This window comes from Eptatretus burgeri, chromosome 14 (assembly GCF_056783735.1).
Source record: "Eptatretus burgeri isolate ZD-2024b chromosome 14, Ebu_testis_v1, whole genome shotgun sequence".
NCBI classification, from domain to species: Eukaryota; Metazoa; Chordata; class Myxini; order Myxiniformes; family Myxinidae; genus Eptatretus; species Eptatretus burgeri.
This window is the reverse complement of record NC_140974.1, coordinates 7,718,615-7,742,654: the sequence shown is the minus strand read 5'-3', so window position 1 is coordinate 7,742,654 and position 24,040 is coordinate 7,718,615. Positions and strand designations below refer to the sequence as shown.

At 43.3% G+C, this 24,040-nt stretch overlaps 1 protein-coding gene across 5 annotated transcripts in view; it reads right to left on the bottom strand.

Moving 5' to 3' along the window:
- Positions 1 to 15,483, bottom strand: part of NTAQ1 (N-terminal glutamine amidase 1) — a 38,235-nt gene extending 22,752 nt beyond the window's left edge. The window contains exons 1-3 of one of the 5 annotated variants that reach the window (XM_085853634.1): positions 15,053 to 15,483; positions 5,180 to 5,285; positions 4,955 to 5,008 (exon numbers count right to left, since the gene is read on the bottom strand). In XM_085853634.1, the coding sequence (XP_085709760.1) occupies positions 4,955 to 4,996 (42 nt within the window). In that variant the 5' untranslated portion in view covers positions 4,997 to 5,008; positions 5,180 to 5,285; positions 15,053 to 15,483. Of the gene's footprint in view, positions 1 to 4,954; positions 5,009 to 5,179; positions 5,286 to 15,021 lie in introns of all 5 variants that reach the window. The other 4 variants (XM_085853635.1, XM_085853633.1, XM_085853637.1 and 1 more) reach the window with 4 other exon arrangements.
- Positions 15,484 to 24,040: the final 8,557 nt, after the last annotated feature.

Here is a 24,040-nt window from a genome sequence, read left to right as displayed (position 1 = left end):
GACCACCGTCCTTGATGTTGCCGGTGGATGTCTTGGAACTCACCCCAGGGCAAAGAATAATTTTGTCTCTCGAGGGACACTGGATACCATTGACCAGAGTCGCAGGGCCAGGCTGAATGGCAGAGCTGAGCTGTTCAGGGAGCTGAGGCGTAAAACTGTATGTGCACTGAGGGTGGACAAGGAGGCCTATGTGCGAGGAATCTGTGAGGGGGTAGAGCATCAGCTGTGGACAGGTGATTCTCGTACCGCTTACAGGGGAATTCGCACATTACGTTCATCCAAGCCCATCCCTCGGAGCACTGCAGTTCGAGCAGAGAGTGGTAGGCTCTTGACAGAGGAGTCTGAAGTGAAGCCCGCTGGGCCGGTTACTTTGAGCGGTTGTACCAGGCTGATCCCCCAGCTGTCGAGTTGGACGTCAAGGGTGTTACAATCCCTGTTGCTGACCTTCAAATCAACTGTGGTCCACCTTCGCTTGTGGAAACACGGGCTGCGGTGAACCAGTTGAAACGGGGCAAAGCTCCAGGGATCTGTGGCATCCATGCCGAACTTCTCAAGGCTGGTGGAAATGCTGCACTTGCATTTTGATGGTCCGACAATGGTCCATTGCAATCATTTGATGATGATTGCAACGACATTTTGATGTCGTTGCATGCAGTTTTGTGCTCTGCCTGGAACACAGGCATCATCCCAACTGACTGGAAGAGGGGCCTTGTTGTCCCTCTCTGGAAAGGGAAGGGTGATCGCCAAGACTGCAACAACTACCGAGGGGTGACGCTGCTCTCAGTGCCGGGCAAGGTCTTTGCTCGGATAATTCTCGATAGGGTTCGCCACAATCTGCTTGAGCACCAGCGTCCAGAGCAGTCAGGCTTTACACCAAAGAGGTCAACGATTGACCGTATCCTTGCACTTCGTGTCCTCACCGAACGCAGGCGAGAGTTTCGGCAGGGGCTGCTTGCAGCCTATGTTGATCTTTGTAAAGTGTTCGATTCAGTGAATCGGGATGTCCTCTAGAGGATTCTTGGTCTTCGTGGGGTGCCACCAAAACTGATCGATCTGATGTCTGAACTCGACTCTGGTACTGAGAGTGCTGTAATGTGTGGTGGTACCATCTCTGACTTATTTCCAGTTGTTACTAGAGTTCGTCAGGGATGTGTACTTGCCCCCACACTTTTCAGCACTTGTATGGACTGGATTTTAGGGAGGATGTCGGAGAGATCAAGTTGCGGTGCATCGTTTGGGAATGTCAAGATCTCGGACCTTGATTTTGCAGACGATGCAGTCATCTTTGCAGAGACTTTAGACATCCTTTTGGGGGCCCTCGAGGTGCTGAATGAGGAGACGGAGCCTCTGGGATTACGGGTTTCTTGGGTCAAAACTAAGATCCAGGCTTTCGGTGACATCTGGGATGCTGCTGTCCTGTCTGTGGTGAGGATGTTGAGGTCGTGGAGAGATTCACTTACCTTGGCAGTGATATTCATGTCTCTGCTGGCTGCGAGTCAGAGGTCAATAGACGTCTGGGTCAGGCCTGGGGAGTCATGAATTCACTGGATCATGGGGTGTGGCGCTGCCGGTACCTGTGCGGGAGGACGAAAGTCCGAGTCTTCAGGTCCTTGGTACTTCCAGTCTTGCTCTATGGGTGCGAGACTTGGACTCTGACCAAGGATCTGAGACGGAGACTTAATTCCTTTGGTACCAGGTCTCTTCGGAGAATCCTTGGCTATCGCTGGTCGGATTTTGTATCCAACGAGCGGTTGCTGAGAGAGACTCGGATGAGATTTGTTACCTGCATAGTCCGTGAGCGTCAGTTGCGGCTGTATGGACATGTGGCTCATTTTCCTGACGCTGATCCTGCTTACCAGATTCTCTCAGCGAGGGAGTCTCATGAGTGGAGGAGGCCAGTGGGCCGACCACGTGCCTCATGGTTGCAGCAGGTTGACCATCATCTCAAGGAGATGGGGATAGGCCTGGCATCTGCCTGGGGAATGGCCAGACGGAGGCCCCTGGAGTACCGGCGGAAAGTGGACGCAGCGACGCGCTGTTCTGGCACATGCTCCCATACCTGACCTGACCTGAAGAGCAGTGGAGTTGTTCTTTGGAACAGAGGAAAACCGATAGCACGAAGACATCTGTATCAGGTGACCTCATCAGGATTGGTTTACCGCTCTCTTAGCTGGCATGTTTCGCATGCAGGAGAAGACGGGTGTCGGCGTCTTCATGGTCACACGTGAGGTCATCTTGTGGCACGCTAGCATTACATCCTGCATCACTTCTGGCTAAGCGGACGCATGTCTTGCCCGATGTAACGTACACTGTTCTGTTTGCTAGCAGTGTAACAAATTCACCATCTCAATCATCTGTCCACGTCTTCAGCAGGAACGTGAGGAGCTCCTCCTTGTAGGGTCCACATCGTAGAGCTTTCTTATACTGCTTGGGGACTGGTTGGTTCCCAGACTTGATGCTGTAGTGGAGTACACCTACGACGTCAGCCATGCCATATCCAAGTCATGTGTCCCGTCAAGCGACATGGTGGCAGTTGTAACAATGGTAGCTGCATCAACGACACGGTCTGGCCCACATCGAGGTGCACATGGGTAATCAAGTAGGGCCCTCTCAACAAATGGTAAGGACCTTGGTTTTTTTATGTGTGTTGGCCTCTCAACCCCTGTGCTATTTTGACCTTGGCTCTTCGGTTCAGACTTGGCCACAAGAACTCTGGCTTGGAAGATGATTCCGTTGGTACAATGAGTTGTGCCGTGACCGGACGGTGTCTCTTCACTGAAGTCATTGTTGTCAAATACAAAAGACACTGCAACATTTTTTACAATACTCGCAGGTCGTTTCTCTTCTCCATCATGCTGACGAAGTTCACCAATAGCTGTTTCGATCTCCTGCAGTTTACTCGAAGAAACTGTGTGGCCATAGCCATTGAGCATAGTTACAAGGTCTGTTCTACCAGTGACTCTGCGGATTGCCATTGCGAGAGCCACATGTTTTGGAGTTAGCACACGGCCATTCCTAGCAGCATACAGAATGTCCTGGCATATGGACATAACTTTCGTCTCATGGGTTTCATCAACATCAGTGTACTCTTCTGTATATTCGCCACGACCGGACAAGATCCAGGATATCGTATTAAAGAGTACAGGTGACGTCATGGACTTTGCTTTGGCACGTGTACAGTCGTCTGGTGTTGGTGGCCATTCTGTTTTCACCATATTCTTTAGTTCACGATGAATTTGCAAAGCTAGCATGAAGGCATCGTGCATGTGTGTTGGGACATCACTTGTTGATGAAGTGATTTCCTTCTCGAATTGTTCTTCTTGTAACACCGTTGTCACTGCTCGGAAATCGTGCACTAATTTTCCGACATCAAGCCCAGAATTGAAGAGAAGTTGTGGCGCATTCTTCTGGGGCTAGTTATGGAAAACCAGTTGATCTCTGAAGTGCTTCACTAGCTTTTCCTTAAGGTGTTTGATCAAGTTTGGATGTTGATCTGAATCAACTTGGTGTTTGAGAGATGCAGCGTACAAACTGCGCACTGTACCCATGTCCCACACGACCACATCTTCAACTACATTCTTCTGTATCAAAGAAACATTGTCATGAAATGATCCAGTAGCTTCACCAGAACCACTTGTAAACAGATTCGTCACTTGATTCCTGACAACTTTGATGTACTTGTTATAACAGGAGTCATGTTTTAGAACATCATCAGCAATCGCATCATTACCACCACGCACACCACCACCTAACTGATACAGAATCTGCGTGTCTCCTTTTGTTTGGGCAGCTTATCTCAACTTCTCTACTGTAGTCTGAAGTGTGAATGGTTTTGCTGGGTGTAGTTTGCGACGATCTTGTGTGTCTTTCACGAATTGTTGTTGACAAATAATGCATTTATCTAAGTCTGTATGGGGTGCGGAAGAGCGTGTGAGTCTTTTTGCGGCGAGCATCATTGGCCATCATCTGTGGTAGTCGCATCGGCAGCTCTTTTCCTTTCGACTATCAAAATCCCCTTCTCTAATGTGTAGGACTTGTAGCAATGCTGGTGACGGATGATACTGCATACTTCGACTGGTAATGGATGAGTTCCTTCAATGTACGGACGTAGTTGATCATACACATGGTCTTTTCGTAGCTTTGCAGAATCACATAGTTTTCTCCAGGCTCCTTCTGTGAATGTTTGTTCCTTCCCTGGTGCAGAACTGTACCCATGGCAGACACACTCATCCCATCTTATGTTCGCCATACATGCAAATATATAAATAGTATATAAAATATCATATATTTACACACAATCTTTAAAAATCGCTTTGGATCGACATATGTGTCTCAAAATATGCCTGTTTGGCACTAAAATGGTGGCCATTTTGATTTTTTTTTTCATAAACAAATGAGCAAATGTAGTTGATATGTAGTTAATTGGATTCCTTGACACCAAAAACCTAAGTTTAGATTCCTAAATTTTATTTCTAGCAGGTTTAGAAGTTGAGATAATTTGAAAATGAATTTCATGAAAATTTATGGCGGCCATTTTGGAAAATGCCATTTTTCTCATAGTTTGGACACTTTTTGAGAAGGTTCCCCAGTCTAATATTTTTTGTACTGTACAAACCTACAAAATAAGACAAAGAAACATAATATGCCAGACTTGGCGATGAAAATTTTTTTTTTTTCAGAATAGCCTAAGGACTATGATCTGTTCTGTGTTCTGGCTCTTCCAAGAGCCTTGACTATGTATACAAAAAAAAACAAAGAAAAAAAAATAAAAGACCACAATGTTATTGAAATTATGCAACCAACAGACAGGTTAGTACTCAAATCCCACTTAAATATGCATTCACGACATAGAATAGATAACAAAACTAAATTTCCAAAGCCCTGGCTTAATTATCAGCTTCAGAAAGATTTAAACAGTGGTTCTAAAATCAATAACCGGAAAACAATTACAAACCCAGAGGACAAACTCGTCACTGCCTCTTCTACTCCTCTGCATCCAGAGAGGTGTCTGCAACACAAAAAGATGTAGCTTTCCACAATGTAAATCAAAATAGTAACATTAACTGAATTATTTATGAATACGTTTCACGCTAAAAAGCATAAGAAGCTGATAATTTTATTGCCAATACTGCAGGTCACATAAGCAGGGAAGGAAAATGATACAACACCACCAATCTACCCTCTTTGCATCATTTGAAATGAACACCACGAAGAACTCATCAATGGAAACAGGTTGGTCGCTTCGGTTTCTCAGGGATTCGCACAACTTCCAGATGTTTTCTTCACTGCAACATAAATTCCCAACAGGATCATTTCACAGCATAGATGCAAATGACTTCAAGAATAGTTGGTGGCTTGCGTCGATAATCAATGAAAACTGGGAAGAACCCAAGTCCAATGTCCATCAGACTGCAAAAAATGACGGCTTTTAGGCGAATGCACGTCTGCTGTACCTGACAATCACCGGGGTGTCACGTGGTACTCCCACGGCCAATCACAAGCAGATAATATTTTAGAGGTGAAAACCTGCTGCAGGATATGTCATTAAGGACAACTATTCGACCGAAATCCAATCAATTAATTACGTTGTTGTTTGGACAAAAATATTATTGCGTCAACAGGCCTGTGAAAGTGAACCTGCTGCGGCGAAATGATGTGCTTCGCGAACGGCCGAATGAGAGTGAATCACGATTGAGCCGTTTGTGTGGTTTCTCCTGGTCAGAATCCAAATCCTGTCGGTCTCTTAAAGCAAACCTTTTATCAAATCATATCTCCTCCAGGGATTAACCAGACCAGCCTGAAACGCTTTGGGCACATGAGCGAGGTAATGGCAGTTATCCGGCAAAACGTGTACATAAGGAATAACAGTTTATTGAAAGGAAGTACAGGACGACGAAAATGAGAATCCCAATAGAAAAGGCAGACCGTAACAATGTATAAAGATAAATAAATAAAGGCATGCTCAGTTAAACGAAAGGTACTTGAAACAAAAAAGAACCTGTGGTACCACATGCATTCTTCCACACATGCACAAAGGGCAGAAAGTAGACAGGGTTTTGAAGGATATGGTATTGCCACTGGCATCACCCGAACCAATGATATGACACCTTGCAGTGCGCTAATGGCAGAGCTCCGAGGGTCTTTTTAATGGACGGCGCCACGCCAGACACCTTGCACTCAGAGTGCAGGCTGCGAGAGGGGGTTATCGACCCAAACACGAACGAAGATGCATCAAGACACCCTCTCTTACCTTGTCTGGTTTTACAGAGAGGGCAAGTACGAATTACAATTCTCCATCCTATCTACTTCCCCATATCAACTCTGCCGTTCCCTCAGCATACAAAAGAACAGGACAACTTCACTTCAATGAATTCCTGGTTCCAGAAAGTGGTCTAACCTACACGAATACACAGACCACGCCAAATTAACATACAAGCTAATTCGTATCCCCTCCAATGTAAAAATATTTATAAAGTTGCTTGCACTGTCTATCATAGGTACAAAACAAGCAAACAAAGAATATTTTCATTGCAAGGAGGTTGCCTGGTGGACCACATGCATCCTGCAGATACTTGGAGAGGGGAGGAGGGTTGAGACAAAACATGCAGAGGGGGCAGAGGGTGCAAGAACAGAAAGGGGGCAGAAGAAGACAGAGACCACCAATCTGTCGGGGATGGCAAAGTGATAGCCCATAGACAGCATCATCGTGAGAGATTCCAATGATCTTGAAGGCCTTGGTTTCCATGGGCTCAAGCTGAGCAATGTGTAAAGCAGGGGCACCAGACCAAAGGGGAGGACAGAACTCCATAAAGCTGTGAATGAAGGCTTTGTGGGTAGATAGGAGTTCAGGTCTGGTGTTAGCTTAATGATTGGGGTGGTGGGCTTGGGATCCCAGGTTCCTGAGTTCAAATCCTGCTCAGCCATTGAGTTAATACCAGGTGGGGTCAACTTTGCCTGTCATCCTTCTGAGGTCAGCAAAATGAGTACCAGCTTGCTGGGATGATCGTGCCATTCGAGAATCCTGCGTCGGAGTGGCAACCCGTCCAGGATTGTGCCCAATAGCCTCGGAAAATGTTTTGGCAGCACCAACGCTCTGTACAGAGTATGCTCCCAATTAATGGATGGAGTTCAGGTGTACCAAGAGAAGACTTTGCACAATGGAGGATGCCAGTTGGTGACTGGCATTGGAGACAAACTTTGAATTATGGATGCCCAAGATAAATGATGGCTGAGAGTGAGATCCAAGAGTTTGAGTGACTGAACCTCTTCAAGAGGGTAGCTGAGAAAGTAGATGGGAGGGTTTACAGTATGAGAGAAAGAGAGAGGAGGGAAAGAGGAGGGAGATATATAGATTGATTTCTCAGGGTTAAAAGACATATTCCAGATTGTGATTGTGTCAAGGTCTGAAGAGATGGAAGAGGCTGCTGCCTGTCCATCTGTCAGAAGGACAAGGGATGTCATGGCAGAAAGTGGAGTCATCAGCACAGAGATAAAGAGGATTTTCCAGAGACACAAACATTATTGATGAAGATTAGAAATAGGATGGGGCCATTGATGTCGATTAGGAATAGGATTTCAATAAGTCATGTAAGCATTTTTTGATCAATCTCAATTTGCATATCAGAGTAATCTTGGCGTGTTTGAAGATGCTGTGCTTGTTTATCTCCAGACTGCACCGTTATTTAGATACCTCCAATTATTTTGTGAAATCAGTACTTATTTCCTTCAATACCATTGTGTACCACATATGTTAATTGATAAGTTAATGAAATTGCATGTCACAGCTAAGCTTGCAATATTGAGTCACTTTTCTTACAGATAAACTACAAAGGATGAAGTGCAATTATACGGTATCGAGTGTGAGGTTTTAAAGTCTCGGTGCAACACAAGGTTGTGTTGTTTCTCCTTTTCTGTTTTCTTTGGACACAAGTGACTGTGACAGTTCAAGTCCTAATTGTAGTGCTATTAAATATTCAGATGACACAGTAATTAGCAGATTACTACTGAATGATACATGTGATTATGTGAATGAAGTTCATAAGTTTGTAAACTGGTGTTACCGTCATTATATATCTATAATTCCAGAAGTGCGTGTGCGTGTGCGTGTGCGTGCGCGTGCGCGTGTGACCGCTGTTTCTCGACAACCACTGGTCCGATCTAATTGAAACTTGCCAGGTATATTGCTGGGGACCTGAGTATGTGCCTTTTCAAGGTTTGATATTAATCGGACAAGTGGTTCCCAATTTATGGCCATTTATTTATCAAAGCAATGACAGGACACGTTGCTGCGTCGGCATGGCCGATGGGGAAAGGGCGCCATTTAGTTAACAATGACAGGACAAGTTGCTTGGTGTTTTGCACCCACAGTATCTATCTTCTATCTATCTATAATTCCAGCAATCTCTGTTTGTTTGCTTTCAAAAGGTTTGAAATTAATTGGACAAGTGGTTCCCAAGTTATGGCCAAGTTAGAGTGCGTTCCCCATTACGCGTTACAACGTACGGACTTCCGGATAGTGATGACTTACTGTATTCTAAGAATTTCTCGATTTCTTATGCGTATTTATAGATAAACACAATGGCCCAATCCAGTCGTCGTTTACGAGAGTGAAGGAACGGCCTGTGTGGTTGTTTGAAAGTTTGTTTTTTTTTGCACGTATGGCCACGCACGTACGGGCACGCACATACGGCCATGCATGTACGGGCACGCGAGAGCGAAGGAACGGCCTGTGTGGTTGTTGTTTCTGGCAAGCGGTTTGAAAGTTTTTTTTTTTTTGCACGTACGGCCACGTGAGAGCGAAGGAACGGCCTGTGTGGTTGTTGTTTCTGGCACGCGCTTTGAAAGTTTTTATTTTTTTTGCACGTACGGGCACGCACTAATTTGGTTCTTAATGTCAATAAGACAAAGGAAATGATTTTTCATTTTCACTGCTCAATACGAGGCTATGACCCATTAATTATCCATGATCATGGTGTAGAACACATTTGTGAATACAAGTATTAGGGGATAGTGATTGATGACAAATTTAAATGGAAAAGGAATTCTGAAATGTTGCCTGGTCATGCAAACTAAAATGTACTGTCTAAGGATATTGAAAGTTTCATCGCTCGAGTAATTTGGACAAACGTCCCGTCAATTTACATTTCGTAAGATAAACGTGTTTCACTGAAAGGTCACAAGATGATGCAAGACCCATCACAACCACAACACAATTGTTACCACCACCACAACCAAAGGTGGACGGAGGTTATGTTTTCACACCTGTCTGTCTGTGAGCAGGATATCTCAAAACGTTGTGGGGGATGAATTCGGATGAAATTTGGTGGACAAGATGGGTGTGTGATAAGGATGAATTGACTAGATTTCAGTGATGATCCCGATCCGGCCACTAGAATTTTTTAACTGATTCGTCACCTTTGAGAGATAGAACCAAAAACAATATGTAGCAAGATATCTAAAAAAGTTATGGATGGGTTATGACAAAAGTAGGTGGATGAGTTGGTTGGGCAACATGAACAAGCCAATTCAATTTTGGTCAAGGTGCTGATTCAGATCGGACCTATTGGTGGGATAACAAAATGTAAACAGTTCAGCCTGGCAGACGTATGCGCTCTACCGAGTGCCATTTTAGTTTTAGTTGAGATCTTTCAGGAATTCGAATTTTTGTTCGACATACCCTATGATGTCGTTTGACACAATATTTCGCGCCAAATGCTATCCATAAATTGAATGACAATCGGAGAAGAGTTTGATGCAATGATATGTACTCCAGTAGATAGGCAGCCCCATCCATGCCTGCTGTTGGCTGAATGGTTAGGGTGGTGGGCTTTGGATCCTCGGGTCCTGAGTTCAAATCCCGCTCAGCAGTTGAATTCATACCAGGTGGGGTTAACTAGGCCTGTCATCCTTCCGAGGTTGGCAAAATGAGTGCCAGCATGCTGGTATACTGTGGCGGAGTGGTCACTCGTCCAGGATTGTGTCCAACAGCCAAGGAGACTGATTAAGCAGCACAAACGCTATTCACAGAGTCTGGTCCCAATCTCCTCCTCCTCCTCCTCCTCCTCCTCCTCATCCAGAAAGTCATTATTCCAAAGGTCTTCGGTTCTTGAATTTCCAGTGGACGTCAAATTTCAATAACATGGACAACTACAACAGCACTCGGTAGAGCACATACTTGCGCCAGGCTGAACAGTTTACATTTTGTACCCAATCACAATGATAAACTGGATCTGGATCTGGACTTGAACCCAAATCGAATCGGCTCGTTCTCGTCATCTAACCAACTCATCCACCAAGTTCTGCCATAATCCGTCCACAATTTATTTTGAAATATTGTGTTATATGTGTGTCCAAGGATACAGGAAAGAAATACAGTGCGTCATTTCTTGGTCATATCTCTCAATGATAAAAAAATTACTTTAAAAATCCTTGTATTGGTTCACGAGCGCCAGCCAGTGACCACTATATTCGTTATGTTGGGGAGTCGATCCAGTCGAAGATATATATATATATATATATATATATATATATATATATATATATATATATATATATTTGAGGTTTTTTTTCCTACCCTTATTATCAGTATTTCCGTCGATATGTTTATCTGTCTGTCTGGCTATCCCTCTGTCTGTCTGTCCCTCTGTTCGGTCCAGTGCTCCGTTAATACAATGGCAATTTCAATGAAACTTGGTTGGTAGGTTCATACCATGACCTAGTTGTGTGCAAATGAGAACCGTTACTATGGACACCACCGTTGCCGAGCAAAGGGACTTTGAAATTTTTGAAAGATCATAAAAAATTTATTTTTTCGAAAATCAAAAATCGGGCCACGAGCGACTGTGGGCAGTACATTCAGCCATAATGTCAAAAATTTCCAGCCAGATCCTATGAAAACTGTCAGAGAAGATAGACTTTGAATGAACCCTGGTCGAAAACAATAAAAAAACGAAGTTCGTTATATCTCAGAGACTATGAGTCAGATATACATGAAACTGGTATGGTATGTTCATGGTATGTCCTAGTTATGTGTGAGAAAGAACCGTTGCTATGGTCCCCTCCATTGTCCAGCAACGGCAGAAAAACCTCTCAATGTGGGGGTATTTTAACGAAAAAACAATCTGCAGCATTAACCCTTGAAGCATTAACCCTATCATGAATTTTCTTGTGCTTAATCCTCAGGTCATTCCCCATCCAACGGGCCCATCGCGTCAGGTTCTATTGGGTAGTCGACTACCTATGTTTGCCTACCGGCTTGTCTGTGTGTCTGTCTGTCCAGAGCATAACTCTGTGGACTTTGATCCGATCTTGATGAAACTTGGTTATGTGTTCGATATCAATGTCTAGTTGTGTTTTCCTGGATGAGGGCGTGCTACGGCGATTGTGGGTGGAGCCATGCCCAAAAAATAGCCATTTTTAGGGGGTAGTCGGATTAAAAATCTATCTGCTCTGAGGGAATTGACTGAATGGAATGGGTTCTTCGGTATTTGAATAGCAAAATGAAATATCTAAAACTTTTCATTGTCCAATTTTTCATTTTCGTCGCAAGGTCAAAAACTTAGAAAATTGCGAATTTTGACATAAAAATAATATGACCGCCCAAACTTTGAGAGCTAGGATGACAATATTTTTTTTATGCATAATCTTGAGGTCATTCCCCACCTAAAGGCGCTGTCACACCTTGACATTTTAGCCAGAAATGGCAACGTATAAAAATGTATGTAAAACGTTGGCGTACGTTGAAGTTTTGAGGTTTATTTTTTTAAGTTTTGGTCGTATTCATAACGTGTTGGTCGTATGCAGAACATATTAGTAACGGGCACAGAACGTTTCGTTGTCTTGTCGATAACTTATACCAACGAATGTTTAGCCTGTTGTCGGCGTTCACAACCTATGCCCAACGATAGTTTAACTTAGGCATATCGCGCTGCATGTATCGCTGACGAACTCGTGGCGTTCTCTGTTAAAAATCTTCCGCACGCCGATTTAAATCATAACCGCCTGGAAATTGGAAGTGTCAACATCGCAGTCAGACCTTGATGATTTAGCAAGCGTATGCCAACTTCTGAAAAATGCGTCTAAAACGCCGGTACACGTCGAATAGGGTATGGGTAAGTTGTGTATACGTTAGGAGCACGCTGAAAAACAATGAAGTACTCTATCATATTCCGTGGTACGTCTAGTACGTCGTGAAATTTCAAGCATGCTGAAAATGTTACGACGTACTCGATGTATGGCTCACAAGTTCCGCATACGCTGGCATAAGTTCTCGGCACGCTCCGCGATCGTTGACACACTTCGGACACACGTTATTTGTAAGTTACTCATAAGTCGAAACACGTCGAGGTAATGTTTAGCGTACCCGAAACTTAATTTTTAACCTATGAGTAATGTGCTTTGAACCTATGAGTAGCGTGCTTTGAACCTATGAGTAGCGTGCTTTGAACCTATGTGTAACGTATCTCAAACGCACATTGTCGTATGTAGACAAATTTGATTGACATCTTCCGGACGACCACAGAACTTGCTGAATGTGTTTCTAACTTACATCTACCGTATAATGGCGATTTGGCAGCGTTTAGGGGAATTGGTATATACAAATGGGCTTCACAAGAGGAACCCGTCAGTGTTCCAGACTCCATGTTGAGTAGATGTCAATGTCAGTAGTATTAGGTGAGCGTGTCAGTCATAGTAGTAGTAGTAGTAGTAGTAGTAGTAGTAGTAGTAGTAGGTCCATGTCAGTAGTAGTAGGTGAGTGTGATGGGGAGGGTGTGGGTGATGATGGATCCTCGTTGCGTCCACAAATAGGAGACTACTTTGCACCATTGTTCGATGTTCTTTTCAGCTAAATTTTTTTTTTCTCATTCCCACGATGAACTATTTTTTGGTTTCAGTTTTTAAAGTATTCAAACGACTTGGACAAATGCATAATAATGTACTAGTAATGAACACAGAACGCTTTGATAACTTGTAGATAAGTTATACCAACGATTGATTAGCGTGTTATAGGTGTCCACAACCTATGCCCAACGATAGTCTAACATATGCATAGCGTGGCAGCGTATCGTCGACGATTTACGTGAGGTTTTCTATTCATAGGCTGCAACTTCACTTTTTATAAATGGCTGTCACTCGCCTATTGTTTTTGGACGCTGGTGCTCGGCAATTGAAATCGTTTTCATTGAACGAGTTAAATCGCTTCCACAGCACTGCAGTCACGGCACCAACAGCAGCAGGCTCAGTGCCAGCCTCATCCCAGGCTCAAGCGGATCCCTGTAGAAGGTGTACCGCTTGGTTATCCTTGGGCCCACTCAGGCTAGCAGCTCGTCGAACATCGCTGGGGGCATTCGCAGGAAGTTGATGAAGGATGCATGGTCCTCGTTCCGGAGTTCCACCATGAGCTGGTCATATATGCCGTAATGGCGTCGCCTCCCGATCCATGGTCTGACCCAGTTCCTTCTCCTCCGTTCACGTCTTCTTCTCCCGGCTCTATTTGCACACAACTGGTGCAGTGTCAACTCGATGAGGTCATGTTGATGTTGGAGGACAGGTCGGTATTGTCGTCTCAGCCTTGCCGTATCCTCCATCTCTCGGAATGACATGGGCATGTACTCACCACGAAGTCTAAAAAAAAAGACGGGTTCCTCCTGCGAAGCCCCTTTTTATATACCAATTCCCCTAATCGCTGCCAATACACCATTATACGGTATCTGTAAGTTAGAAACGCGTTCAGTAAGTTCTGTGGTCGTCATGAAGACGTCAAACATGTCTACATATGTATTTGTGCGTAGGACATGCTTTACAAATAATTCCCAAGCACGTTACTCATAGGTTATAAATAAGTCACGGGTACCCTAAACATTACTTTGACGTGTTTCGACGTATGAGGAACTTTCAAGTAACGTGTTGCGAAGTGTGAACAACGTTCGTGCAACGTGCTGACAAAACGTTACTCATAGGTTAGAAATAAGTCACGGGTACCCTAAACATTACCTCGACGTGTTTCGACTTATGAGTTCCACTTATGAGTGGAACGTGTGAGTCATACGCCAGCATACGTCGTAAAATTTCAAGCATGGAAAAATTTGAGGACAACCCAAAAGTACAACGTTTAAAGCCAGCGTACTACGACGAGTGGCAGTGTTTTTCAGCGTGCTCTTAACGTATACAAAACGTACCCATAACGTATTCGACGTGTGCCAGCGTTTTAGACAAATTTTTTCATAAATCGGCATAGAAGGCTAAATCGTCAAGGTGTGACAGCGGCTTAAAGTCTTGAAACCATTTTGCTCTATCTCGAACACCTTGCCCATGGCGCCCACTTCAAGTTTGTTTTTACGCTGATTTCATCAAAGTATGGATAATCCTAGGAGTGCGAAATGCCATATAGTCTATATGATGTTATATTGTTCATGGAATGTTCCAGAGGAAGTTTTGCACCAAAGGTCATAATCCTCGACCTTTAAAGTTCACAAAGGTCAAATTTTCAAAGTTGTGGGAATCGAACCGGGTTTTCAACCTTCTTCGACGAACTAACTCCAATAAGCTACAGCACGTATCCTGTTTCCTTATTTTAATGTCCACAACATTGTTTTGTGACCTTTAAAGGTTATGCAAAGGTCAAATTTTTTTAAGTTGTTGAACGAAACCGGGTTTTCGACATTTTGCAGCTAATAACCCGTTACTCGTACCACATCATGTTTATCATTTTTATAACTTGGTCAAAAATCATCACATTGTCTCATCCTTGACCTCTGAAACGATCTACATCGTCAAATACCGCTCGTCAACCATCGTCGTCTTCAGACTCGTCTGGATCCGGATTCAGATCTTCACCAAAAATCGAATCATTTCGGCCTTTATCAAACAGCCAACTTGTCCGCCAAGTTTCGTCCGAACCCTCCATAAACTTTTGAGATATCGTGCTCACAGACAGACAGACAGACAGACAAGACAATGAACACGTAATCTCGGTCCGTCCACCTTCGGTGGCTGAGGTAATAAACGAGCTTCGACTCTTACCAGTAACAATTGCTGTAAGCACAGAACTCACGAGCAAACAACGGACTTGCCATGCTCGACTCACTCACTGCCGGTCCCTTCGTGTTGTTGTTATTGTTGTTGTTGTTGTTGTTGTTATTGTTGTTGTTGTTGTTTGTTTGTTTGTTTTTAATTTTTTTTTTTTTTTGAAGAGACTTCAAAGCCACAATCCTTGCGACATTCTATCAAAACCGCGAGTTTCCAAAGTCGGGCCTAGCAATACAATACCTAAAACGGTACGGAATACACTTACAAGCTTGAGACATATTATGTTTGCCCCTTTATCGAAAGCACGGTTATTGTTCTCTCAAGCTGTCTGTGGTTTATAGACTAAACTGCACGTCATTATCTTGTTTTTATTTACGGTTTTTAAAAATCCCCAATCCGATGAGTTGTTTCCTTGCCGTCTTCGGAGCGTTACGCGGGCGGGTGTTGACTCGGGTGGCCTCATTATATTCACAGATAAGGAGTTCTTCATATTATAAGCAGCTTTTGGATTTGCTTTGAGAAGCTTAACCTCACGCTTCATTTTTAAACCTTCATCTTTTCTTACGCGGCTATTAATACAGCGTCCTGCTTATACACCGCATAAGAATTATCTACATGGATTTATTGTATTGTGTCATTGTTCTTTCGTTATTAACCTACAGACACGTTCGTTTTTCAATAAAACGCCGGAATAATACATTAATATTCAATTAAATGCTAGTTATTATATCCGCCACCGAAGGTGAAGCAGGGTATGTTTTCACCCCTCCATGTCTGTTTGTTTGTTTGTGTACAGGATATCTCAAAAAGTTGTGGACGGATTCGGATGAAACTTGGTGGGCACTTTGGGTCTGTGACAAGGACGAAGTGATTCGATTTTGGTAAACATCCGAATCCGCATCCGGATACGAGAATTATTTAATTTCTAAAGTGATTCTTCACCATTGAGAGATGACCAAAAATGATATATAGCACGATATCTCAAAAAGTTGTGGACGGATTCGGATGAAACTTGGTGGGCAAGTTGGGTGTGCGACAACGACGAAGTGATTCGATTTTGGTAAAGATCCGAATCCGCATCCGGATACGATAATTATTTAATTTCTAAAGTGATTTTTCACCATTGAGAGATAGGACCAAAATTTATATATAGCACGATATCTCAAAAAGTTGTGGACGGATTCGGATGAAACTTGGTGGGCAGGTTCCGTGTGCGACAAGGACGAAGTGATTCGATTTTGGTAAACATCTGAATCTGCATCCGGATACTAGAATTATTTAATTTCTAAAGTGATTCTTCACCATCGATAGGACCAAAATTGATATATAGCACGATATCTCAAAAAGTTGTGGACGGATCCGGATGAAACTTGGTGGGCACTTTGGGTGTGTGACAATTACGAAGTGATTCGATTTTGATAAAGATGTGGATTTGAAAATTATTTAATTTGTAAAGTGATTCTTCACCATTGAAAGGTGACCAAAAATGATATATAGCACGATATCTCGAAAAGTCGTGGACGGATCCGGATGAAACTTGGTGGGCACTTTGTGTGTGTGACAAGGACGAAGTGATTCGATTTTGGTTAAGAACCGAATCCGCATCCGGATACGAGAATTATTTAATTTTTAAAGTGATTCTTCACCATTGAGATTTTGGGCCAAAAACGATATGAAACATGATATTTCAAGAATATTGTTCGGCCCGATATTTTCTTTTTGATCGGGCATTGCAGGGAATAGGTACGCGCTCCACCGAGTGCCCTTCGAGTTCGGATAGTTTTTGCTTTTAATGGCCATTTATTCCTACATTAGTGATAGTCATTGAAATATGAAGCACTGCATGCAATAGATTTATTTTAACAAGGGTCGATTTAAAATCAGCACACAGAATCAAAGAAACGGCTTGAATAATTAAATAATCCCAGAAGAGAAATGACATCGGGTTCCGGTAATGCCAGATCTACAAGATCTGGTAGCAAGACCACAACGTCCTTCCCCTCCAATGCACATGAATCACCATTTACATGGGTATAACCCCAGAAGCATGAAAACTACAACAAACAACAAACAAGAACATTAGCATCCAAATTAGCCTTGAAAATCAATCATAAATCATCACATAGTCTTGGAAACGCTCTGGACGTCTAGTGGTGCGAGAAGAGTGTGGGGAGTGTGGTGAAGTGCAGTGCGTTGGAGTGTGCTGCTGTGTTTCTTGCAGGAAAGACTCCGGTAGCAAAATGGTCTCCTCTTGATGAATCTCCTTCCGGGGTGTTGCATCGGGCGAAGGAGCCTCATCCATGCTGCGGAGATGCCTCCGCTTTCACCAGTACACATGCCTCTCTGCAGTGGTGATGATGTAGGAACGTGGTGTTTGGTGTTTGGCCGTAATGACCGCTGGTTCCCAGGTCTTGTTACGTTGTACACGAGCACTGTTCCCCGGTAATAATGGCATGAGCTCTTTAGCACCCTGCTCATAGAAATGTTTAGCACGTTGCGTGTGTGTGTGTGTGTGTGTGTGTGTGTGTTTTGTTTTTCTGTGTGTGTTTGTCATGCTACTCCTCCTTCAGTTCTCGGCTGATTACATCCAGACTTGCTACAATGGATCAGTATGATCCCATTTAATTATTGGGGTGTTTTTATCTTTCACAGTTGTTCCGAGGAGCGGAAGGGCTGGGGAGGGGGGGAGGGTGTGAGCAAATTATCTATGTAAATGCGTATCATGTAGCATCGCTTCCAGGTATTCCCTGGTATTACAAGTCCCCATACAGCATAGTATTCCTGTCCCCATGTTTTAAAGTGCAGTGAGGTGTTTTGAACTATAAACAGGAGGTATGTTCTTGCTTTATGCACATAACCCAGGTTTTTTTTATATATTTTTTGTTTATACAGAGCTGTCAGTTGCCTTTTCATCACCCAAATGAAGGTATGAGTCAAAGAACGTGTTGCATACTTGGAACAACATCGCCTGTAGGGCGGGTACTCCGCTAGTGTCTCTCAATTATGCACTGTTTGAATGTGAGTTGGACCGTGCCAACATCTAGTAATTAATTATTATTGGACCTTGACTACGTCTGGAATTGCAGACTCTTGCAACACAGCTTTCAGACATGTACTCTACCGGTCTACAGTTTTAGAAAACCCTCATTTTTCCAGTTTTTACTGAAATTTAAGTAAAATGTAGTTTAATGTTTCAATGTACTCTGAAATTAAAGCATAGAACAAATATACAATTGCAGATTTTTTTTTTTCGGATACCTTGTCGAGGCTCGTATGAGAGCTCACAGACAACGCACAGCAAGGGGGGCATGAGACAAGAGGGCTGGGAGTGGGAAGGACAAAGCAGTGGGGAACAAAGACATTAGGAAATCAGTGGAATGGAGAGGGATGGGGTGAGGAACACAGGGTATACAAGATGGACATTACAGGGACTTTCAGGAAGGAAAGCAGGGAATTTGAAGGAGGTGGGCTTGGGGTGGATGAACGGGGGTAGAAAATATCGAGGATTTGGATGGGGTGGTGGTGAGCACTTTTACTGGTGTGTCATCCAACACAATGTTGGCATGTCATCGGATAAAAAAGAATACATGGAATCGTTTTGTTGAACAAAATTTAACCTAAATTTTTGACTCATCAAAGTAGCCATCTTTTGTCGATAAAACAGCCGAACATACTCGTGGCATTCTTTCTACAATGGAAATCAAATATTGTTCAGAAAGTTCTTCCCAACATTGTTGCCGAAGTTCCCACAAATGTGTTGCACTTGTCGGTTGCTTTGCTTTCACCCTTCTGTCCAGTTCATCCCAAACCAGCTCGATGGGGTTTAAGTCTGGAGACTGTGCTGGTCATTCCATGATTTGAAGCCTACCGTCTTGTTCTTTTCTTCAAAGGTAGTTCTGACATTGGCTGGAGGTATGTTTTGGCTCGTTATCTTGTTGTAGGATGAACCCCTGACCAACTAGGCGTCAACCAGAGGGTATTGCATAGTGCTGCAAAATGCTGTGGTCGCCCTTTTGGTTCAGGGTGCCAGTCACTCTGTGCAAGTCACCGACTCTGGATCAAGCAAATGAGCCCCAGATCATCAAGCTTCCTCCTCCATGTTTGACAGTTGGTGTCACACACTGAGGAACCATCCCTTCACCTACTGGATAACATACAAAAACAATGTGTGATGAACCGAAGATTTCAAATTTCGATTCATCGGTCCATAAGACCTTCTTCCAGTTTTCAGTAGTCCACTGGTGGTGCTTCAAGGCCCAGGCAAGACTCTTTTTCTTATTTTGCCATCTCAGCAATGGCTTTCTTACTGCCACTTGACCTGTCAAACCTGCAGCTCGAAGTCTTCTCTTCACAGTTGAAACTGACACTTCCTTACTTCGACCAGTGTTAAGCTGTGCTTGAGGTTGTTGTCCTGTGAGCCGCCTATCACGCAAGCTGTTGACTCTCAGAAATTTGTCTTCTGATTGTGTTGTGGCTTTGGGTCTTCCAGACCTCTTCCTGTCAGAGTTTCCTCCAGTTTCCAAGTTCCTTTTGATGCTGTAGGAAACTGCACTCACTGACACCTTGGCTTACTTTGCAATTTCTCTAAAGGAAATACCTCCACTTTTAAGGGTTATAATGGTCTGTCTGTCTTCCTTTGTTAATTGTCTTTTTCTCACCATTATGATAGCAATATTCTACTTCCTGCAGTACAATATTGTCCAAATAATCCTTCAGAGAGTGTAGCAATTCAGTCTGTTCCAACACTGCTTTTATACAGACAGAGGTTTGTAACTAATTACCAAAAGTTGGGACACCTGTAGGAATTGTTTGCATCAACTTTCAAAGCTTTTTTACTTCCATTGCTGCAGAACAGCTGCAGTTGCTAACCCATTACTTGTTCCCTGAAAAGGGCCTTTTTTAACAACTCTGAAATTTACATTACTTTTCAGTTTTTGGTAACATAAACTTTTTTTTAACCTCTGGCAGTTTACCGCTTAGCTTTGTTCCATTTCAGATTATTCACTGGACTTGAACTGCTTAAATTTCAGTAAAAACTGGAAAATGGGGGTGTTCTAAAACTTTTGATCGGTGGAGTAGACCTTTAATGCCTTCACACTTTTTACACCTCTTCGACCTTCTCAAATTATTTAGCCCCTTTTAGACCTCTTAGACCTTTTCAGATCCTTCATACACTCCTGAGACCCATTCAACCTTTACACCTTTTCAACCACATAGACACCTTGGACCTCAGACATTTTGACACATTAGACCATGATTGGAGTCATTAGACCCCTTTACACCCATTAGATTTGTAATTACTCTTTAACATACAATTTAGACCCCTTTCAGTGCCGGGTAAGGTCTTTGCTCGGATAATTCTTCATTGGCTTCGCCACCATCTGCTTGGGCACCAGCACCCAGAGCAGTCAGGCATTACACCAAAGAGGTCAATGATTGATTGACCGCATCCTTGCCCTTTGGGTCCTCAACAAATGCAGACGAGAGTCTCGTCAAGGGCTGCTTGCTGCGTATGTTGATCTCTGTGAGGCATTCGATTCAGTGAATCGGGATGCCCTCTTGACGATTCTTAGTCTTCGTGGAGTGCCACCAAAACGGATCAATCTGATGTATGACCTATACTCTGGTACTGATAGTGCTATGAGATGTGGTGGTACCATCTCTGACTTATTTCCAGTTGCCATTGGAGTTCGTCAGGGGTGTGCTGGCCCCCACACTTTTCAGCACTTGTGTGGACTGGATTCTGGGGAGGATATCAGAGAGATCAAGCTGCATTGCATCGTTTGGGAATTTCAACATCTCTGACCTTCGTTTTGCAGATGATGCAGTCATCTTTGCGGAGACTCTAGATATCCTTTTGGGGGCCCTCGAGGTGCTGAATGAGGAGTTGGAGCCACTGGATTACTGGTTTTCTGGGTCAAAACTCAGATCCAGGCTTTCAATGACATCTTGGATGCTGCTCTCCTGTCTGTACTTGTTTGTAGTGAGAATATTGAGGTCATCGAGAGAGTCACTGACCTTGACAGTGATGTTCATGTCTCTGCTGGCTGTGAGCCAGAGGTCAATAGACGTCTGGGTCGGCCTGGGGAGTCATGGATTCACTGGATCATGGGCTGTGGCGCTGTCGGTACCTGTACAGGAGAACGAAAATCCTAGTCGTCATGTCCTTGGTGCTTACAGTCTTGCTTTATGGATGTGAGACTTGGACGCTGACCAAGGATCTGAGATGAAGACTTAATTTCTTTGGTACCAGGACTCTTCTGAGAATCCTTGGCTTTTACTGGTCCAACTTTGTGTTCAACGAGCGGTTTCTGAGAGAGACTCGAATGAGATTTGTTAACTGCATAGTCCATGAGCATCAGCTGCAGCTGTATGGACATGTGGCTCGTTTTCCTGACACTGATCCTGCTCCCAAGATTCTCTCAGTGAGGGAGCGTCGTGAGTGGAGGAGGCCAATGGACCGACCACTTGCCTTGTGGTTGCATCAGGTTGATCAGCATTTCAAGTTGATGGGGATGGGCCAGGTATCTGTCTGGGGGATGTCCAGACGGAGGCCCATGCAGTTCTCGTGGAAATTGGACGCAGTGACGCACTGCTCCTGCAAATGTTCCCATACTTTACATGACCCATATACCTTTTATAACCCTACGATCCCATTCGATGCTTTCGAACCCTAAGACCCTATCGACCCCAGTAGAGCATTTATAACCCATATAGCAAGGACGCTGTAGAACCTGTTCTACGCTTTAGAACTTCCACTACTGTTGGAACATGCCATTTCAACCTTTTTGACCTTTTAAGAACCTTTCGATCTCCTTAGACCCTTAACGTTCAAGGATAAGAAGTCAAAAGACATGCAATAAAAGACAAGAGCTTCTTCTTGGAGGAGTTATCTCAGGAAGCTGAACATGCTGCAATACTGGGTGAGATGAGTACGGTCTATGAGATCATCAAATGGCTCTGTGGTAACAACGTTAAACAAACTGCCCTTGTAAATGAGAAGAATGGGAATGTTTTAATATTGCAACATAAACAAACAGCAAGATGAGTTCAACACTTTGAAGAAGTGTTTCACCATTCTCAGCCAAATGACTCAGCTAACCCACTATCCAGTTAAAGAATGCTCAGCTTCGATGTTAGTTCACCTACTGAAGCCGAGGTCGTAACCAACATCAAAGTGATGAAGAATGTTGAAGCTCCTGGTATATAACTCCATCCATGCAGAGATTCTGAATGCTGATATTGAAAGAGCAGCAAATGCTTTGACTGCTCTCTTCAATACAATTTGTATAAAGGTGGTTATACCAGTTGATTAGACCAACGGTCTCATTATCAAACCACCTAAAAAAGGTGATCCTCAAAACTGTGACAATTGGCATGGATTATACTGTTATCTATCCATACTAAGGTATTCTGTAAAATTCTTCTTATATGGATTGAGGCAATCATAGACATGAACCTGAGACAAGAACAAGCTGGCTTTATGAAGGGAAGAAGTTGTATTGATCAGATCTTTACACTGCGTAACATCATCGAAAAGTATCACGAATGGAATACCCCTCTGTTGATCAACTTCATTGATTTCAAAAAGGCATTCGATAGATACATTACGGAAGATCCTACGAATATATGGAATTCCTCCCAAAATTGTCACGCTGATTGGAAAATTTTTATGAGCACTTCAAATGTATCATCATCCTGGACAATACCATCCCTTCCTGGTTCCCTGTGGAGTCTGGGGTTAGGCAAGGATGCATCAGCTCTCCCATTCTATTTCTTGTCGCCATCGATTGGGTTATGAGAAAAACCACATCAGACAAGCCCCAAGGCATTCATTGGACTTCAATTTCTCATGTAGAAGACCTCGATTTTGCCGATTGACCTTGCTGTTATTTTCACAAGTCATACTGAATTACTAGAGAAAACGGATGTATTGGACAGCTGTGCTAAACAGACAAATCTTAATTTCAGTACAACCAAAACCCAAGTGATATACCAAGTTGCCCCAATCACAGTGAATGGTCAACTGCTTGAATATGTGGAATATTTCACACACCTAGGTAGTCTAATCAGAAAAGATAATGGGACTAAAAAAAAAAGACATTAATAAAAGACAGTATCTTATGTATTATTTCCGAGTTTGTGGTTTCGTGTCGCACTATCTTCAACTTTGTTCTGCGCTCGAGTAACGTGATATTCGGCTTGCATTATCTCAAAGACCATATGAGGTGCATGGTACAAAAAAAGTAAATAAAATGGTTCTGAAACAGTGAAATCGTATTCCACTTACTGCATTAAAGTAAAATTACTACTGATTCTCTGCATCAGTTCCTTTCTCAAACACACCCACCCCAACATGTCGCGCAGAGCGCGGGTTATGCTAGTCTAACTTGAAAACAAAGATCAGACTATACAACAGCAACGTCAAACCCATTATTTTGTATGGCTCACAATGTTGGCATGTCAATAAGACTGATATGAATAAGATGGAGTCCTTTAATAATTGATGGATGGCTTTGGAAAATATGTCGTATATTCTGGCCGAACAAAATATCAAACAAAGATCTGCATGTGAAGGCTGGTTCTGAGAGCATTGTCCAAGAGCTTCAACGTCATCATATTCGACTAAGAATGGATCAAGATCTTATTCCTGTAGTAGCCCTACAATAGACACCAGCTGGCAAGAGAAAACTGGGAAGACCAAAGATCACTTGGCGTTGGACCTTCTTGACAAAGCTCAATAAAATCAATAAAATGAATCTCACCTGGAGCATGGCACAATATTTCTCACAAGACATGGCTAAGTGGAAGGAGATTGTTTTATCTTTATGTCCCACAATGTTGGGTCGTGACAACCAAGGGGGTCGCGAGTGGGTTTCTGAGGGGTTTGCATGCTGTCTGCGCAAAGTCGTCACACAAATCCTCGTGATGTTCCCAACGACTTAATTATGTGAACTTGCATTCTCAAGCTTCAAAGTGATGATCAAAATATTTAAGGCCTGGAACAGTTTTA